At 39.7% G+C, this 17,727-nt stretch overlaps 1 protein-coding gene across 4 annotated transcripts in view; it reads left to right on the top strand.

Annotated features, from left to right (window-relative positions):
• EIF2AK4 (eukaryotic translation initiation factor 2 alpha kinase 4) overlaps positions 1-17,727 on the top strand; it is a 59,895-nt gene that overhangs the window by 32,425 nt on the left and 9,743 nt on the right. For all 4 annotated transcript variants that reach the window (XR_006415269.1, XM_044435722.1, XM_044435721.1 and 1 more), the window contains 14 exons: positions 421-500; positions 1,113-1,214; positions 1,966-2,016; positions 2,701-2,937; positions 4,768-4,843; positions 6,779-6,900; positions 11,112-11,161; positions 12,740-12,908; positions 13,797-13,913; positions 14,164-14,229; positions 15,204-15,374; positions 16,304-16,438; positions 16,521-16,628; positions 17,251-17,379. Coding sequence is in view for 3 of the 4 variants with exons in the window: in XM_044435722.1 (XP_044291657.1) it covers positions 421-500; positions 1,113-1,214; positions 1,966-2,016; positions 2,701-2,937; positions 4,768-4,843; positions 6,779-6,900; positions 11,112-11,161; positions 12,740-12,908; positions 13,797-13,913; positions 14,164-14,229; positions 15,204-15,374; positions 16,304-16,438; positions 16,521-16,628; positions 17,251-17,379 (1,613 nt within the window). In the remaining variant the exon portion in view is untranslated. The remainder of the gene's footprint in view (positions 1-420; positions 501-1,112; positions 1,215-1,965; positions 2,017-2,700; positions 2,938-4,767; positions 4,844-6,778; positions 6,901-11,111; positions 11,162-12,739; positions 12,909-13,796; positions 13,914-14,163; positions 14,230-15,203; positions 15,375-16,303; positions 16,439-16,520; positions 16,629-17,250; positions 17,380-17,727) is intronic.

Raw genomic sequence — 17,727 nt, 5'->3', positions numbered from 1 at the left:
GATGTGGTTGGCATTTTTCATGGTGTTTCTTCTAAGAAGATGTAATTGGTGATCAGATCAACCTTATAAGAGAGAAATTAATTAATAGCTGCATCAAAGGCTGGGAAGTCCATGCTAAGAGACTAGAGTATGAAGAGCTGTAGTAGAAATAATATTAAAAAGTGGATATATACATTCAGAAGGAATATGTAATTACATCTAGTGTACCACTGTAGATAAAGTCAATCTTAGCTGCTTTGCTCAGGAGGTTATAAAGGAGGTGTGGTTTTCCAAATATTTTGACCAATATCACCAGCTAGGCACATACTTTTTAAAAATTAAGACTTTTCAATTTTAAAGAAATGGTTTAAATTCATAATTTTTTCTGTTTACTGTTATGAGGCTTCTATGAAATTATTGAAAACTAAATGTCCTTAACAGGTAGCTTAACAGGAATGGTTGGCACTGCTCTTTATGTGAGTCCAGAAGTGCAAGGAAATACGAAATCTACCTATAATCAGGTAAATGTATCTTAAGAACAGTATTGTTCTGTTGGGGAAATTGCTCCATGCACACTGGAACAAAACGGGGTGTGGGGCAAGGATACATGGAGCTTTTTGGATCCAGTGCACCAGTGGAAGGCAGTTTTGTTTGTGCATGAAGTGGCTCTGTCATTAACTTTCTCCACTGAAATATCTGTGCTGCTCCCTCATGAAAAGCCCCCCAAGGTGATCTTTGGTGCAGGAACTTGAACACGAAAAGGGGTTTGGTGAGATACTTCCTTGAACTTGTGTATATGTCTTCCTCTTGCATATGTGGATCTCTGTATCCCACCACTCGAGTCTGCATTAGGCACTGACATAAGAATATAGAAAAATACAATAGCAGCAACTACTGCAAAATGTGAATTAACTGCTGCTGCAAATGCCCTAAGATTATGCTTGCAATCATGAGAATGCTTTTTAATGAATCTTCAGTAAAACAACTATATTAAGAATGAGCTGTTGACCTGTGGGACTTTAGGGACTCACTGTGTATGTCCCGATCAGATTTGGAAAGTTAGGGGAATGAGCAGCATTAGAGCTTTTCTGTGCCTTGTAACTGCACTTAGACCTTCAATGTTTTTATTCTAGAAAGTGGACCTCTACAGTTTGGGTATAATGTTCTTTGAGATGTCCTACCATCCATTAACTACTGCATCGGAAAGGATCGTTGTTCTCAGTCAGTTACGGCATGTATGTATAAAAGCTTCATGACAAGCTGTCTGTCAGGCACAATTTGGTAACAGGCCAAACATTTCATAATCCCCTAAAGGCAAGATCTGTTGCTTATTTTGTGGAGCTTGTAAAACTTTAGCTCAAGCACTAAAAATACGTACTGTTCTGTCTAATAAATCTATGCTGGATCTTCCTAGTGACCTTTTCCAAGAGTTTATAAGCTTTTACTGATGCGCACTCCCAGACAGCAATGCAAAGTCTTGAAAGCATAGATACAATTTTTTGTTGCAGTGTATCAGATAAATTCTGAAAAATAAATTCTGGTATAAATATTAATGGTGACAATAGAGAACCTATCTCCTACCCAGTAAAAAGCATGAAGAGAACTTTGCCCTATGCCTCACTTCTACTTTTAGTTAAGAAAGTCGGGAAAGTTTTTGTAGTGGTGTAGTAGGCATGTGAGTAGACTTTGGCATGCACCTAGTACAAAGCATAATCAGTCTGTCTCTGCAAATGTGAAGTCTACATTGACTGTGGAATGCTTCAGAGAACCACAGAATCTCTACTGCTAAGTAGAACAATTGTTAGTGTTACTACTTTGCAAATGATGAAAACTTGGTTTTGAAAACTGGACTTACAGCTGGGAATTTAACCAAAGTACAGGCAATCTCTAAATTACAGTTATGAATGCCAAAAACATTCTGGCTTTTGGTATGCATATCCTTTGTTACTTTGTCCATAACTGTTTTTAATCTACTTTATCTCTCAGCCTTCTATTGAATTTCCAAAAGACTTCGATGAAATGAAAAATGCAAAGCAGGTATTCATACTTTTTCTTTTTTGGTAATTGCTGTATTTTGTGCTAAAAATATATAATCATTATTTTCCCCATCTTTGTTTCAAACTAATAACATGCCCAAGTTGTTATGCTATGACACTTGAAACAAAGGAAAAGAACATTCACAAAGGGAATGTAATAAATTACACTGAAGTATATTTTTCAAGGAATATTGAGTATTTTACAGCCTGCAGAGCTCATTAGCTTCGTTCTGAAAGATTAATTTATCCTGTACTTTTGGGTCTTATGCCACCACCAGTAGATTGATGTTAGCAGGAGAATAAAAGCTGTAAATAACTTTGGGTTGCATCTAATGATGGCTTTGCATTAGTAGAAGACACTAGCTCTCATGCAAAGTGGAATACACACGTTTCACTAGAGCCTACCCACTGCAGCCCTCCACAAACCCCTAAAGTTTAGCCCTGAGGGCTAGGAGAACCCTTGAGAAGAGAAAACACTGCAGTAGACAAAAAGCTGAAAAGATGGACACAAGTTTGGTGTCTTGCTTTGTAAGAACATAAGCTGTTTCTGCTAGCCCAAGGCCACCCCTGGATAGAACCCTTTATGCTGAAAGTATTATCAGGAAGTCCTGGGACTAACAAGAGAAAAATGATTGCAGGTAAATACCTTTCATTCATGGACTATGCATTTTGTCTGATTTTTTAGAAATTAGTTATCACCTGGCTGTTGAATCATGATCCTTCGAAGCGACCAACTGCTATGGAGCTTTTAAAAAGTGAACATATGCCACCTCCTCAGATGGAGGAGTCTGAACTTCATGAAGTACTTCATCATACTTTAGCCAATGTGGATGGAAAAGCTTACCGGACAATGATGGGTCAGATATTCTCACAACGCATCTCTCCTGCAATAGATTACACCTATGACAGTGATATCCTCAAGGTTTGTTTTAAAACAAGCAACTGCCATAGCTGCCATTGGGCCATGAATTCTTATGTTGGAACGCCATATTTAGACATCTCATCTAATAATTCAGGGCTCATCTATATTGCAGTTTAGTTTATGCGAACAGCACTGGATATTACAGGGATCCAACTCTGACTTTTTTTGTTTGGTTGTGTATGAAGGGACTTGCAAATATATCTGTGCTGACTCTAGAGGTTAATATGTATGAATACATTTCCTGCTCTTGATCATAAATGTTCCACACACCAGTGACAATTGCACATAAGATGGACATTTCTTATTAAGCAGACCAGCATCCTGGCTCAGCAGAAAGGAGTGTGTGATCCAGTTCACAGGCTGCAAAAAGCCCTTAATCAATAATGAAGCAGGAGGAACCAAGTGTGCTGAGTCTCACTTGCTCCTGCTATACTAAACTATCTAGGGATGCTCGTCCCAGATGGTTTATCATACCCATACCCTGGAGATTCTTGAGGGAAAAACAGTCCAAAGTTCTTGGGTTACAAGTCTGGATTGTTATTCCCCCAGACTTTTAGATTTTGGATTCAGACATTCCAATAAACAGCCTGGGGTCAAGGTTGTTCAAAGTAGCAGAGCTGGGTGGGTGCCAGCCTGCTTTATCTCTTACATTTGCTCATAGCTGCCCAAAGTTTGTTTAAAACCTGGGTAGCCATGCTGTCCAAACTAGACTGATGGCTTGGATTCCCTAATCCTGCATTAATAGCACAAAATATGTTACTTCTAGGGTGATTTTATAACCCAGGAGAAATTACCCATGGCTATAAAAATACAAACACCTAAAAACCTTTGTTTTGGGTGAAATTTTCCCTTAAGCATAAGACTGGCTTTCAGCAAGCACAGGTAATACATGGTTTGATTTTTCCTGAGGCTATACAAACTGAGAAGATCTGCATAATCGTAGCAGACTCATTGATTTTTCTCTGCATAACAATGATTTGACCTACTAACGTTTAAAAATAGCACTGCTTTCCCTCAGAGGATTTTCATTCTGTTTGTTTGAGGTTTTAGCTTAGAATCTTAACTATAGAGTGTGTAAGGTGACTTGGTCATACCAGGATTTTTTTTTAAGTTTTTAAAAATGTAAAAGCTGGGAGGTGGAAAGCTGAGAACATTTTAGACCGGACACTTTGTGACATTGTGGACCAAGAACAAGTTTGTAGGACTACTCATCTGTTAATTACAATACAGAATGGGCATGTGGTGTGCTAAAGACACCTCAGGATGCAGGCTACAATCTGCAACCAGAGTTCATTGAGTGTAATGAGGCTTTGGAACCTCATCTTTCATGTACAAGAAAACATTTTGTGTTGTGAACACCACTATATGAAATACTGTTCAGTGCAACTCCTTACCTTATCAGCAAGAAAACACTGTTGAACTTTTCATTTTCCAAATTTGGTACCTTAGTACTTAATTAGAACTGTGAAAAGCACTATTTTTAACACTGTTGAATGAGAGGAAATATTTTTAGGAGCTTTTTTTTAGCAAATACTGAGTATTTTGACTACTGCAGTACAACTGCCCTTTATGTCCTAAGATTTATAACATCTTGATTCTTAGGCTGTTGTGGATTTTTTAATTTCTGAAACAAAATGTCATATTACCAAGAATACTGTAAGAGTTAGGCTATAAATAGTATTAAAAATGACCATAGAACAAACTTATCTCATTGAAAATATTCACATAAAAAAGTGGACTAAAATACTTAGTGCTTGGGTTCTAAATGTTTTCTGTGCTGACTAGTATGTATGTACTGCTTATGTTTCATCTTCATTATTGATTTTTTAGGGTAACTTTTCAGTTCGGGCAGCCAAGATTCAACAGCATGTATGTGAGACAGTTAGCCGAATCTTTAAAAGACATGGTATGTCTATTTATACAATTTGTAAATTTGTTTTCACTTCCATTCTCACATAATGTCTATCACTTTGCTAACTAAAGGGTGCTTGAAGGAATATAGGGGGACTGATGAACTTTGCCTCCTGTCAATCCATCTTTGGAACATGCTCCCCAAGGAAGTGTACCTGGTGCCATCCTTATTTTCTTTTTGGCACCAGGTAAAGACCTTTTTAATTATCCAAATATTTCAATAGATAAGTTCTCTTTTATTGTGTTTTTATTATATCTGCTGCTATGCTGTGCACTAATTTTATTTTAACTTCTGTAGGTTGTTGACTTTTTGTTATACTGGTGTTACTGTTTTCACTTATTTCATTTTGATTATTGTATTGTTATTTATATATTTTAAATGGGCTATGAGGCAGGATTAATAATAGTAACAGTAACAACAAAATGAATAAATCAGTTGAATAGCTTTTTCACTGTTCAAAATGCAGTTTGGAACAGTTGTCCGTTGTGATCTCTGTGGATGTGACAGTTCCCCAAAGAAGAGTGATTTTACAGTCCTACAATCACCTAGTGAAGATCAACTCCTTGCTGATAACTCATTAAAATGGCAAGTGAAGACAGTGGGCAGATTTACATGACACCCGAAGCCACCCTGCCAATAAGCTATGCCTCATCAGGGTTTTTCTTTTGTTTTTAGAACTGTCGGGGAATTGCAGTAACCAGAGTAGTAAGTGCTCCAATAATGACCCAAGAAAGTTTGGGGAACTGAGTAACTTCACATTCTGAAGTACCTGGAGACTTGGGGAAGTGTTCAAAAGATAGAGGACACTGAAAAGTCTCAGTTCAACATGTAAAATCAAAAAGATTACATCTCTAAGTGGAAGATACTGATAACTCTTTGCCATACCTACTTTTGACACTTCCCCACCTTTTGGGGGACTTTTGCATAAACAATTGGCAATTGGTCTGTGACAAGTGTGCATAAATTAGCCTATATGCAATCTTGCCTTATTGATTGCCATATACCTAAATTGATTTAAGGTCCATTTCAATTGGTTTGCTCCAAGTAGGACTAACATTGGATTCCACCCATTCTGAACCATTTCACAAGATTTCAGGCAATGTTGGTATAATCAGATCATTCACTCCAAAGTTTTTATAGGAAGATGATAAATTTAAAAATTATGGAATTAAAAAGTTTGCCAAAATGTTAAATAATCCTAGGAAATTATCCAGCGCTAGGGAATAGTCTACACTGATATTAAATAGGCAATACCCTCCTTTGCATGCCAACAAAAGTGTGTATAGTCAAGGCTATGGTTTTCCCAGTTACAATGTATGGTTGTGAAAGTTGGACCATAAGGAAGGCTGAGCGCCGAAGAATTGAGGCCTTTGAATTGTGGTGCTGGCAGAGACTCCTGTGAGTCCCTTGGACAGCAAGGCGATCAAACTGATCAGTCCTAGAGGAGATCAACCCTGACTGCTCTTTAGAAGGCCAGATCCTGAAGATGAAACTCAAATACTTTGGTCACCTAATGAGAAGGAAGGACTCCCTGGAGAAGAGTCTAATGCTGGGAACAATAGATGGCAAAAGAAGAAGAGGACGGCAGAGAATGAGGTGGTTAGATGGAGTCACTGAAGCAGTTGGGGTGAGCTTAAGTGGACTCCGGGGGATGGTGGAGGACAGGAAAGCCTGGAGGAATGTTGTCCATGTGGTCGCGATGGGTCAGACACGACTTCACGACTAACAACAACTCCTTTGCAACTATTACAGAGGACAAACATTCTGTCCTATTTAGAGTCTGACAACCCCATCATGAATACAAAATGCTTTTATTTGAAACACATGATAGTTGTGTAAAGTAATCTGGTTTTCCAAAATTGTCTTTCTTCCAAAAATGGTCCCCTGTTTGTATTATGGAATTTATACTTTTTCAACAATTTTGAATAGGAGCTATCAAGTTGCACACCCCTCTGCTACTGCCTAGGAATAGAAAACTGTATGAATACAGTGAAGCGTCATATTTGATGGACCACAGTGGAATGCTAGTGATGCTTCCTTATGATCTTAGGGTGAGTATCAGTGTGACCTTGAAAGACCTTAATCTCTCTCCAACCTTTTTTTCTTTCTGTTGCTGACTAAAATCTGATGCAGAGATAGTTTACCATTTCAGAATTCATATAGGGCATTGCTTGTTTGCAGACACACAGGCTCCCTTAAATTATCCTCAGATGTGGGGAAGTTGCATATCAGGGAGACAGTTTCCAACTAAAGGCAGATTAGATCTAACATGGCCAACAAGCCATTCTCAGCATAACAAACCAATTCAGTTAGGTTTAACTGGTACAGAAAAGATCTTATTTGGTATGATTATGCAGTTTGAGAGGAAATGGAAGCATTTTAATTTCTTGAAGGAGTTTAGACAGCTTGTTGATGCTTTTCCTTCTCATTTAAGCTATGTTTTGTTCATTAAATCTAACAAAAAAGGAACATTCATCAGGATAAACTAGTAAACATTTGAAAGTTTTACTGTGTGCAAAGTATATTGCTTAAGGAAAAGATCCCAAGGCTCCTAAATGTTGTCTAGGAGTCTATAGGATACTTCAGATTCGTACTGCAGTGCTGGAAACAATGCATTGAACTTGGAGCTCAGAAGCAGAACTGTGATTCTCTGTCCCACAAGCTTTCAGCCAGCACAGAAATAACTGTGTTGGCTGCTCTCCAAGGACAGGAAAACAACCTCAGAGAGGTGTCAAAGGGGGTGGAGAGGTGACTGGAGAGGCCATGCTCTGAGGGGTTGTCATGCTGCTCCAGCCTCCCTTTCCTTCTTTAAGTGCCATAACTAGACAGCTGAAAACAGTCATCTATCAAAAATAAAAAGCAGGAGAAGTGAGGAGGTGATGATTGCCTCTGTCATGTCATTTACGCGACACTGGATAGCTGTAAGCCTCTGCATTTAGAGACTTACTGGCATCCCCCTAGGACCGTATCATAATATTATCAGTTTCTTCAATGGAAGAATTTCAAAAGACCTGTGACTTTGTTGTTGTTGTTAGTCCGAAGTCGTGTCCAACCCATTGCGACTCCATGGACAACATTCCTCCAGGCCTTCCTGTCCTCCACCATCTCCCAGAGTCCACTTAAGCTCACGCCAACTGCTTCGGTGACTCCATCCAGCCACCTTATCCTGTGCCATCCCCTTCTTCTTTTGTTCCCAGCCTTAGGGTCTTCTCCAGTGAGTCCTTCCTTCTCATTAGGTAGCCAAAGTATTTGAGTTTCATCTTCATTGTCTGGCCTTCTAAAGAACAGTCAGGGTTGATCTCCTCTAGGACTGACCGGTTTGATCTCCTTGCAGTCCAAGGGACTCGCAGGAGTCTTCTCCAGCACCACAATTCAAAGGCTTCAATTCTGCGGTGCTCAGCCTTCCTTATGGTCCAACTTTCACCACAATCGCCTTGACTATACGCACTTTTGTTGGCAGGTTGATGTCTCTGCTTTTTAGTTTGCTGTCTAGATTTGCCATAGCTTTCTTCCCCAGGAGCAAGCGTCTTTTAATTTCTTGACTGCAGTCCCCATCTGTGGTGATTTTGGAGCCCTGGAAAATAAAATCTGTCACTACCTCCATCTCTTCCCCATCTATTTGCCAGGAAGTGATAGGACCAGATGCCATGAAATTAGTTTTCTTAATGTTGTGTTTCAAGCCAACTTTTGCGCTCTCCTCCTTCACCTGCATCAAGAGGCTCTTTAGTTCCTCTTCACTTTCTGCCATTAGAGTGGTATCATCTGCATATCTGAGGTTGTTGATATTTCTCCTGGCAATCTTAATCCCAACTTGTGATTCATCTAGCCCCGCCTTTCTCATGATGTGCTCTGCATTTAAGTTAAATAGGCAGGGCAACAGTATACAGCCTTGCCGAACTCCTTTCTCAATTTTGAACCAATCGGTGGTTCCATGTCCAGTTCTCACAATTGCTTCTTGACCCACATATAAGTTTCTCAAGAGACAAATAAGATGGTCTGGTACTCCCATCTCTTTAAGAACTTGCCACAGTTTGTTGTGATCCACAGAATCAAAAGCTTTAGCATAATCAATGAAGCAGAAGTAGATATTTTTCTGGAACTCCCTAGCTTTCTCCATGATCCAGCGTATGTTGGCAATTTGATCTCTAGTTCCTCTGCCTCTTCAAAATCCTGCCTGTACTTCTGGTAGTTCTCATTCCACATACTGCTGGAGCCTAGCTTGTAGGATTTTGAGCATAACTTTGCTAGCATGTGAAATGAGTGCAGTGGTGCAGTATTTTGAACATTCTTTGGCATTGCCCTTCTTTGGGATCGGAATGTAAACTGACCTTTTCCAATCCTGTGGCTGCTGTTGAATTTTCCAAATTTGCTGGCATATTGAGTATAGCACTTTTACTGCATCGTCTTTTAGGATTTTGAATAGTTCAGCTGTAAGACTTTCGCGCCCACTAGCTTTGTTGTTGCTCATACTTCCTAAGGCCCATTTGACTTCACATTCCAGGATGTCTGGCTCGAGGTCAGTGACCACCCCATCATGGTTATCAGGGAAGTTAAGCTCTTTCTTGTATAGTTCCTCTGTGTAATCTTGCCACCTATTCTTAATGTCTTCTGCCTCTGTTAGGTCCCAGCCATTTTGGTCCTTTATCATGCCCATCTTTGCATGTTCCCTTTGTTCCCTTCATATCTCCAATTTTCTTGAAGAGATCTCTCATCCTCCCTATTCTGTTGTTTTCTTCTATTTCTTTGCACTGTTCATTTAAGAATGCATTCTTATCTCTTCTAGCTGTTCTCTGGAATTCTGCATTCAATTGGGTGTATCTTTCTCTTTCTCCCTTGCCTTTTGCTTCCCTTCTTTCCTCAGCTATTTGTAATGCTTCCTCAGACAGCCATTTCGCTTTCTTGCATTTCTTTTTTTTGGGATGGTTTTAGTTGCTACCTCTTGTACAATGTTGCGAACTCCCGTCCATAGTTCTTCAGGCACTCAGATTTAATTCCTGAAATCTATTTGTCACCTCTACTGTATATGATTTAGGTCATACCTGAGTGGTCTAGTGCTCGGATATGATTTAGGTCATACCTGAGTGGCCTAGTCCTTTTCCCTACTTTCTTCAATTTAAGCCTAAATTTTGCAACAAGAAGCTCATGATCTGAGCCATAGTCAGCTCCTGGTCTAGTTTTTACTGTCTGTATAGAACTTCTCCATCTTTAGCTGCAGAGCACATAGTCAATCTGATTTTTGTGTTGACCATCTGGTGATGTCCATGTGTAGAGTCGTCTCTTGGGTTGTTGGAAAAGAGTGTTTGCTATGACCATCGTATTCTCTTGACAAAATTCTACCAGCCTGTGCCCTGCTTCATTTTGTACTCCAAGACCAAACTTGCCCGTTATTCCAGTTATCTTTTGGCTTCCTACTTTAGCATTCCAATCCCCCATGATGACAAGGATATCATTTTTTGGTGTTAATTCTAGAAGGTGTTGTAGACCTTCATAGAACCAGTCAAATTCAGCCTCTTCAGCACCAGTGGTTGGGGCATAGACTTGGACTGTGGTGATATTGAATGGTTTGCCTTGGATTCTAACTGAGACCTGTGACTAGTGACTTAAATTAGAATGTGGACTATTGCTGTAGAGAAACAGTTTAATTTTGGAGGGAAATTTTCCTAGAAAATCTAAATAATGGCATTAGATATTTATAAATTTTAATTTATAAAATTATAAATAGCCATTTGGTTATCAATTACCATTTAGAAATTAAAATAAACTCCTGGTAAGATATAGAAACAATGGGTAGTATGCAGTGGGCTCTGTCTCTTTCAGCCACTGAACCTTTCCCAAAATCTGCACTGTAGGGTTTGATGAGCACACGGGAGCATGCAGTGGAGAGAAGGGAAAGGGGAGTCTCCATTGTACAAGTGGAAGCTCACTCACTTGACAGAATTCTCCTGATTTCTTAAGTAAAGGGAGCTGATAGGACTAATGGAATATTGAGATGATGTTATGTGCATTTAAGTTGTGTCTGACTTACAGCACCCCTACAAATGAAAGCCCTCTGGAATGCCCTATCCATGACAGCCCTGCTCAGCTCTTGTAAATTCAAAACTGTGACTTCATTTATGGAATCAAGCCATCTCATATTTGGATAGTAGAGTACCTTAGTTTAGCTAAAGAAATGTAATAATTTCTAAAAATATTTCCAACTGTCTTTGTTTTATTTGATTATTTTACAACTTATACTCTGCTTTTTACCTTTTTTACCCTTCAGATTCCTTTTGCAAGATTTGTAGCTAGAAATAATATAACAAACCTGAAAAGGTAAGAGAATAAGGAATGAATTATTTCCTCCTTTCTTCAACATTGGACAAAGAGCAATTGCCAGCTGGCGGCGGTGGCAAGGAGTGCTTTCCTACAGCTTCGGCTGATCCACCAGCTGTGCCCTTACCTGGACAAGCACTGCTTAGCAATGGTGATTTATGCTCTGGTAACCTCCCGGTTGGATTACTGTAATGCGCTCTACATGGGGCTGCCCTTGAAAATGGTCTGGATACTTCAGCTGGTACAGAACAGAGCTGCCAGGTTGCTGACGGGGACCGGTCGTTATTCTCATATAACGCTGGTCCTCTACCAGCTACACTGGCTTCCAGTTGAAGTCCAGGCCCAATTCAAGGTGCTGGTTTTAACCTATAAAGCCCTGAATGGCTTGGGACCAAGATACCTGAAGGAGTGCCTCTTTCCTTACTTGCCCTCACACGCCTTAAGATATGTGGGAGAGTCTCTGCTCTGGAAGCCCTTTTTAAAGGAGATAAAAAGAACATCTACCCAGAGCAGGGCCTTTTCTGTGGTGGCACCCAGATTATGGAATGCACTCCCTGGAGAGGTGTGCCTGGCACTGAGTTTATATTCTTTTCAGTGCCAGGTTAAAACCTTTTTATTTAATTGCTATTTTAAAAATCAATATTTTATCATTAACAGTCGCTTTTTTGTTTTTATATAATTTTATGGAATTTGTTATTGTTTTAATTGTACGTTTGTGAGCCGTCCCAAGATGCAAAGACATGTGGTGATGGCATATAAAAGTTTTAAATAAATAAAATAAATTGGACAAACACATGCATGTGTATATTTTTATTACTTTAAAAAAACAACAACTGACCTGTAAGGGAGATGCTGTGGCAGCAGTCATACTTTGCAAGCCATAAGTCCCAGATTGAGTTCCTGGCACCTCCATGGTGGCGGGCAGATTTGTAACCAAGACCAGAAGGTCTAAGTATATAACACCAATTCTGATTTTTTTGTACTGGCTGCCAGAATTGGTGTTACATGCTTAGACTGGTTTCCGAGTCCAGTTCAGTGTGCTGGTTTTGACATATAAAGCTGTATGTGGCCTGGAACCACAAATCCAGTGGTATACAGGTTTTCCTCTCCTCTTATGAAACTACCAATCCACTGCAATCAACATCTAAGGCCCTCTTTGGGGTGCCTCTTCCAAAGCAGCCTTCCAGCCTGGAACAGTCTGCCGGAGAGGCTTGCCTGCCACTAACATTGTCACCTTTTGGGCACCTAGTCAAAACTGTTCTCTATTCCCAGTCATTTCAAGGCATGCAATAACTTTTTTATCTTGTATAGATGTTTTAGTTTTATTATGATATTTTAATGGAAATTGGTTTTAGCCAGGTGTTAATAACTTCGTTATAAGTCAGCTGATGTCTTTTTTAAAAGAAAGGTAAATAAAAAATCATCATCATCAAAACATCTGGAGGGTCACCTGATTAGAGAAAACTGTTCTAGAGTACCACCATTAGTTGGAGTAGACAGAAAGGAAGGAGATGGGCCAGCGTCCTGTCCAGTAGAAAACAGCTTCATATGTTTAAATGGTCACATTCTCCCCTCTAGATATTGCATTGAGCGGGTTTTCAGGCCTCGAAAATTGGATCGCTGTCACCCACGAGAACTCTTAGAATGTGCATTTGATATCATCACCCCTGCTGGCAACAGTTTTTTACCCATTGCAGAAACAATCTACACTATTTCTGAAATAATCCAGGAGTTTCCTGTGCTGCAGGTAGGTGTTCTGCTGCCTCACTCTTTCCAACTTTTGTAATATTGTTGGGTTAGTGTAATATTGATGGGTTAGAGGAGACAATCTCTGCCTCCTCACACCCATTTATCAGAAGACAAGAGTAGGAATAAGCCTAATTTTTATCTAATGCAACCTTAAAACTATCTCACAGAGCAATCTAACATGGGTTTGTGTATTCAAAGCCCTGCTAGCTCACAATAATCAGGGCAGGTTGGAAGCTTTTTGTGGGTTTTGCTATGTAAGCTCCAGGCAAGTCAGGGAATCAGAATGGCTTTAGGGCCAACAGAGATCCATGCTGGCTCCTCCCCACCCACAAAACACCACCGGATTACCATCTGTAAGGGCTTTTCACCCCTGCCCCAGCAAGAGAACAGCCAGTGGTAGTTTGCACCACCCTGGGCAGAGCAGGGGCCAGCAGCAGCACCTCTCTCAACCAGCAGAGAGGTTCCAGTACACCATCCAAACCCCCTTAAGCCCTTTGAATCTTGAATGGGTAGTATTACACTTTTAATGAATAAGTAATGCTTTAAAAGATCATACTGCAAATGCCAGTTGATATACCTGCCTTCATTGCCAAAGCTGCTTTGGCTGATGTAAGAGTTTTGGCTTGTTTTCCTGTCAGTAGCTGATCACCACCCCCATACACATTTCAAGTTATTTTTGAACTCAGGTAGAGTTTTAAAGCTGTTTGTCATTGGGAAGAGCTGATACAAGGAAAAAACAATCTTAAGACTCCTTGGGCTGACTGAGTTTCAGGGTTTTTTGAATTAGGAGGGGTAAGAATAGAAAATTAGTGAATGTAGACATGTGGATACCATTACATTAGAACAGGTAATAGGAATAAAAGCTAAACTCTCTTCTCTTTATTAGGAAAGAAATTACAGCATCTTCTTGAATCACACAGCTTTACTGAAAGCTATCCTCCTGCATTGTGGAATACCTGAAGATAAACTCAATCAAGTTTACGCCATTCTGTATGAGGCTGTGGTAAGGCACTTGTTTGTTCAATAATCACTAAATTTTAAATTTAAATTTGTTCAATAATCACTGGCATACTGAATCTTAAAACCATTTACCTCAACACTCTCTGAGGATCTGCATGTAAATATTGTACAGCTATGGGTGATAGAATGGAAACTTTAATGCCACACTTTAACTTTCTCATTATGTGTTTTTAAATAAAACTAGGAATAAGGCACTATCAAACAATCTATAATGATCATTTATTTTGCTGCAGACTGAAAAACTAACTAAAAGGGAAGTGGAAGCCAAGTTTTACAATATTTCTCTGTCATCAAACAGTGTAAGTAATTTGAAATTTACTTGGATGCTGTGTTTGTTTGTTTGTTTGTTTGTGGATACATTTATATCATACTTTTCCACCCTGAAGGAGTCTCAGAATGGTTAGCAATTAAGTCCAGTGACCGGCTTCACATGTCACAGCAGACAACTCTGTGCAGTTTCCACAGGATGTAAGTTATTGTTTGAGCCTACCTGTCACACAAAGCCTAACAGACTCACAGTTTGACTGGTCCTTTAGCTCTCACCATGCATCCCAGCAGTCCCTGGGAGTAAAATCCCTCTTTGATTTCAAAGAGGCTCCCTATGACTTCATCTGCCTTTCCCTGATTGGTCCATGGAGGTTTTGAGGTGGTTTCTCCCTCTTTCCCCTCCCAAGTATATCTGCATCTCTGTATCACTAATCAGCCATTCCAGCCCCCTTTCCATTGTTGCTCTTTCCATGGCCCTCTGTTTCTTCTCTACAAGTGGTAAAATGGAGCATCCAGGTCCAGCTGTCATGAGAAAGTGTGGTGAAGTGTGGAAACCTTTGAACAAAATGCCCTGTCTTACTGTGGTTTGGGGAAACCAGACATACCATGCTGAAACTCCACACCTGGGTTCTGATGACACAGCTAACCAACAAGGATAAGAAATTACTATGGCTTCTTGCAATGTGCAAATCCAGCCAGTGTGCTTAAATTTGTATTTCTTCCATAGATAGTATCAGAGGGTTCCAAGAGTGGGCAATTACTTTCTGGGAAAATTATTCAATCTTTTCTTGTATCTTATCCAGTAAGAGCCAGGTCCAGTGATGACTAGAGCTGCTGGATGACTAGAGCTGGAGTTCATAGATATTAGGATGATCAAACTGTTTTTATTTAGTGCTAGATGCTTACAGGAAAAATCTCATAGATGCTTACAGGGTAGCAGTTAGAATTTTTCTACTACTTTATGGGCTGTCATGTATATACTGTATTTCTCTGACTTGCTTTTCAGCTTGTACGACTCTACAGATTTATTGAGCAGAAAGGAGAGTTGCAAGATCTAACCCCTTTGTTAAACACAATGTTAAAGCAAAAGACAGGGGTCACCTCAATGGTGAAACTGGGCATGAAGGAATTAGAAGAAACAATGGGTCTGTTAAAGAAACTTGGCATAAAATCTCAGGTTTGTGAAGTGGACTGTATAACTAATTCCTTGTAGGTCAAACACATAACTTCATCTTTAAATGCTGTACAAAAAGCACAAGTTGAAACTAGTCATCTTGAGTGAGTAGTATGTAACATTTTGCATGGTGTAATATCAAGGGGTAAGGGATGTGGCTTTTACTGCACAAAGGAGAAAGAATGGTTGAGTTTGCCCAGCAGTCTTTAACCTTTCCCAGCTAGTGTAAAGCCAGCTCAAAGACGTTAGATACTTTTAGGTCACTTGCTGCTTTCCTCAGGGGATTTTAATTATTTGTAAACCACCCAGCGAACTTTGAAATGGGAGGGTGGATAATAAAAACTTCCTTGCGTTCCTTGAAGGAAAAAAGCAGGATATAAATACAATAAATAAGTAAACCATTTTAGTCCAATGCATGTTTTCCTTGTGCATGTGTTACCCTAAGCATTTATTATAATTATTATTTATTATAATTATTATTAAAACATTTTTATGCCACCCCCATCACAACAAAGCCTCGGGGCAGCTCACAACAAGAACAAAATATAACAAATTGTACAATGAAAATATTAAAACCTGGTGCATCTCGGCTTAAAAGATTTAAAATCCTATAAATAACCAATAAATTAACAATTAAAATAAGTTTTAAATAAAAAGGTCTTAGCCTGGTGCTGAAAAACAACGACGGCGCCAGGCGGACCTCTCTGGGGAGCTCATTCCATAGATGGGGCGCCACCGCAGAGAAAGCCCTCCTCCGGGTACTCACCTTCCTAATATCATTCACAGAGGGTTCCCGGAGAAGGGCATCTGTTGCTGATCTCAAGGGGCGGGAGGGCATATATTTATACCATTTCTCTAGGTGAACTGGGCTGTGCTGCTCATAATCACCTGTGGCTAGGATAACAAAATAAACTAAACTTTTTATCTTACAGGTTTCCATAAATTTGGGGCTGGTATATAAAATACAGCAGCACAATGGAATTATATTCCAATTTATTGCATATATAAAACGCAGACAGAGAATAGTTACTGACATTCTCGCTGCTGGGGGTAGATACGATCATCTGGTGAGTGTTACAAACTATACCTTTTACTGAGACAGAAGGAAATGAGTGGTTTTTAGCCTAACTCTGCTTCTCATCTCTTCAGATCCCACAATTCAGAGGTCCACAAGCAGTTGGTCCAGTTCCTTCAGCAGTTGGAGTCAGCATAGCTATAGACAGAATAAGTTCAGCAGTTTTGAATTTGGAAGAGCCAGTACGTTTGTCTTTCTGCTTTACCTATTTTAAGTCCTCTCAGGTAGTCTCAGTAAAGATCTTGCCTGGGCATTCTGAGTTACTTGAATTGAGAGCAAATTGCCTTTTGATTAGTAATTCTTGTATTAAATTGTGCAGAGAGCCATGTAATAGGAACCTGAGGGGAAAATATGTAACCTTTTACTTGAAACAAGTCTACTCAAGTCTACTTTTCAGTCTGTGATCTTTCTCCATCCTGGTAAAACTGTCTTAAATATATCTTACATGTAGCCCAACAAATAAAGCTTCTGTATAACCTGAAGTGCCTGATCCTGCCTAATCTTGGAAGCTAAGCAGGGTTGGGCTTGTGAGAGATCTGGATTTGTTACATAATATTGTGACTTACCCAGAGAGCTTTGGTTAAGGGTAGTATGAAAATGTAATCAGTAGTAATAATAGAATACACCATCATTATTAATGTTAGCAATTGTATTTTAATAAAAATATAATCAACTAATATTTTGAAGGATATTAAGCAGGCTGAAGTGCCTTTATGTTACTGAAGAAAGATTCCCTAACATTCAGTTTAAATTACTTCAATTCCTCAGATATTATAACCTGCTGTTCTCCTTTTTTTTCTCCAGGTTACATTGAGCACTTGTGACCTGTTAGTTGTTAGTGTGGGCCAGATGTCAATGACCAGAGCAATCAATGTTGTTCAGAAACTTTGGGCTGCAGGAATTGCTGCTGAAATCATGTATGACTGGTCCCAGGTAAATTTTCTTTGTGGGTTTGGGTTACATGCTCACAGACCTAATCTATATCTTTCTAGGAGCCACAGGATAGAAACATAGAAACAGCGCGAGTCAGAAGGGGCCTCCCGGGCCATCTTGTCTGACCCCTGGCTCCAGCCGGCTCCGCTCACGAGATGCCCATGCCAGGATGACAACCACAGTCAGAGCTAGGCCTGCCATTAGGCTCTCTGAGGTATTTCAACTCAGGAGGCAAATTGTAGGGCATCACTGAAACCAAGCAAATTGCTGTTTTGCCACCATGAGGACAAAGCTTGGGGTTTCTGCCTCAGGTGCTGGCTACGCTTTCTTTGTTTGAAGTGGTGCCAC

Source organism: Varanus komodoensis, unplaced genomic scaffold (assembly GCF_004798865.1).
Source record: "Varanus komodoensis strain SLA01 unplaced genomic scaffold, ASM479886v1 scaffold3, whole genome shotgun sequence".
NCBI classification, from domain to species: Eukaryota; Metazoa; Chordata; class Lepidosauria; order Squamata; family Varanidae; genus Varanus; species Varanus komodoensis.
Note: the sequence above shows the minus strand (reverse complement) of the source record. Positions and strands in the feature narration are given on the sequence as shown.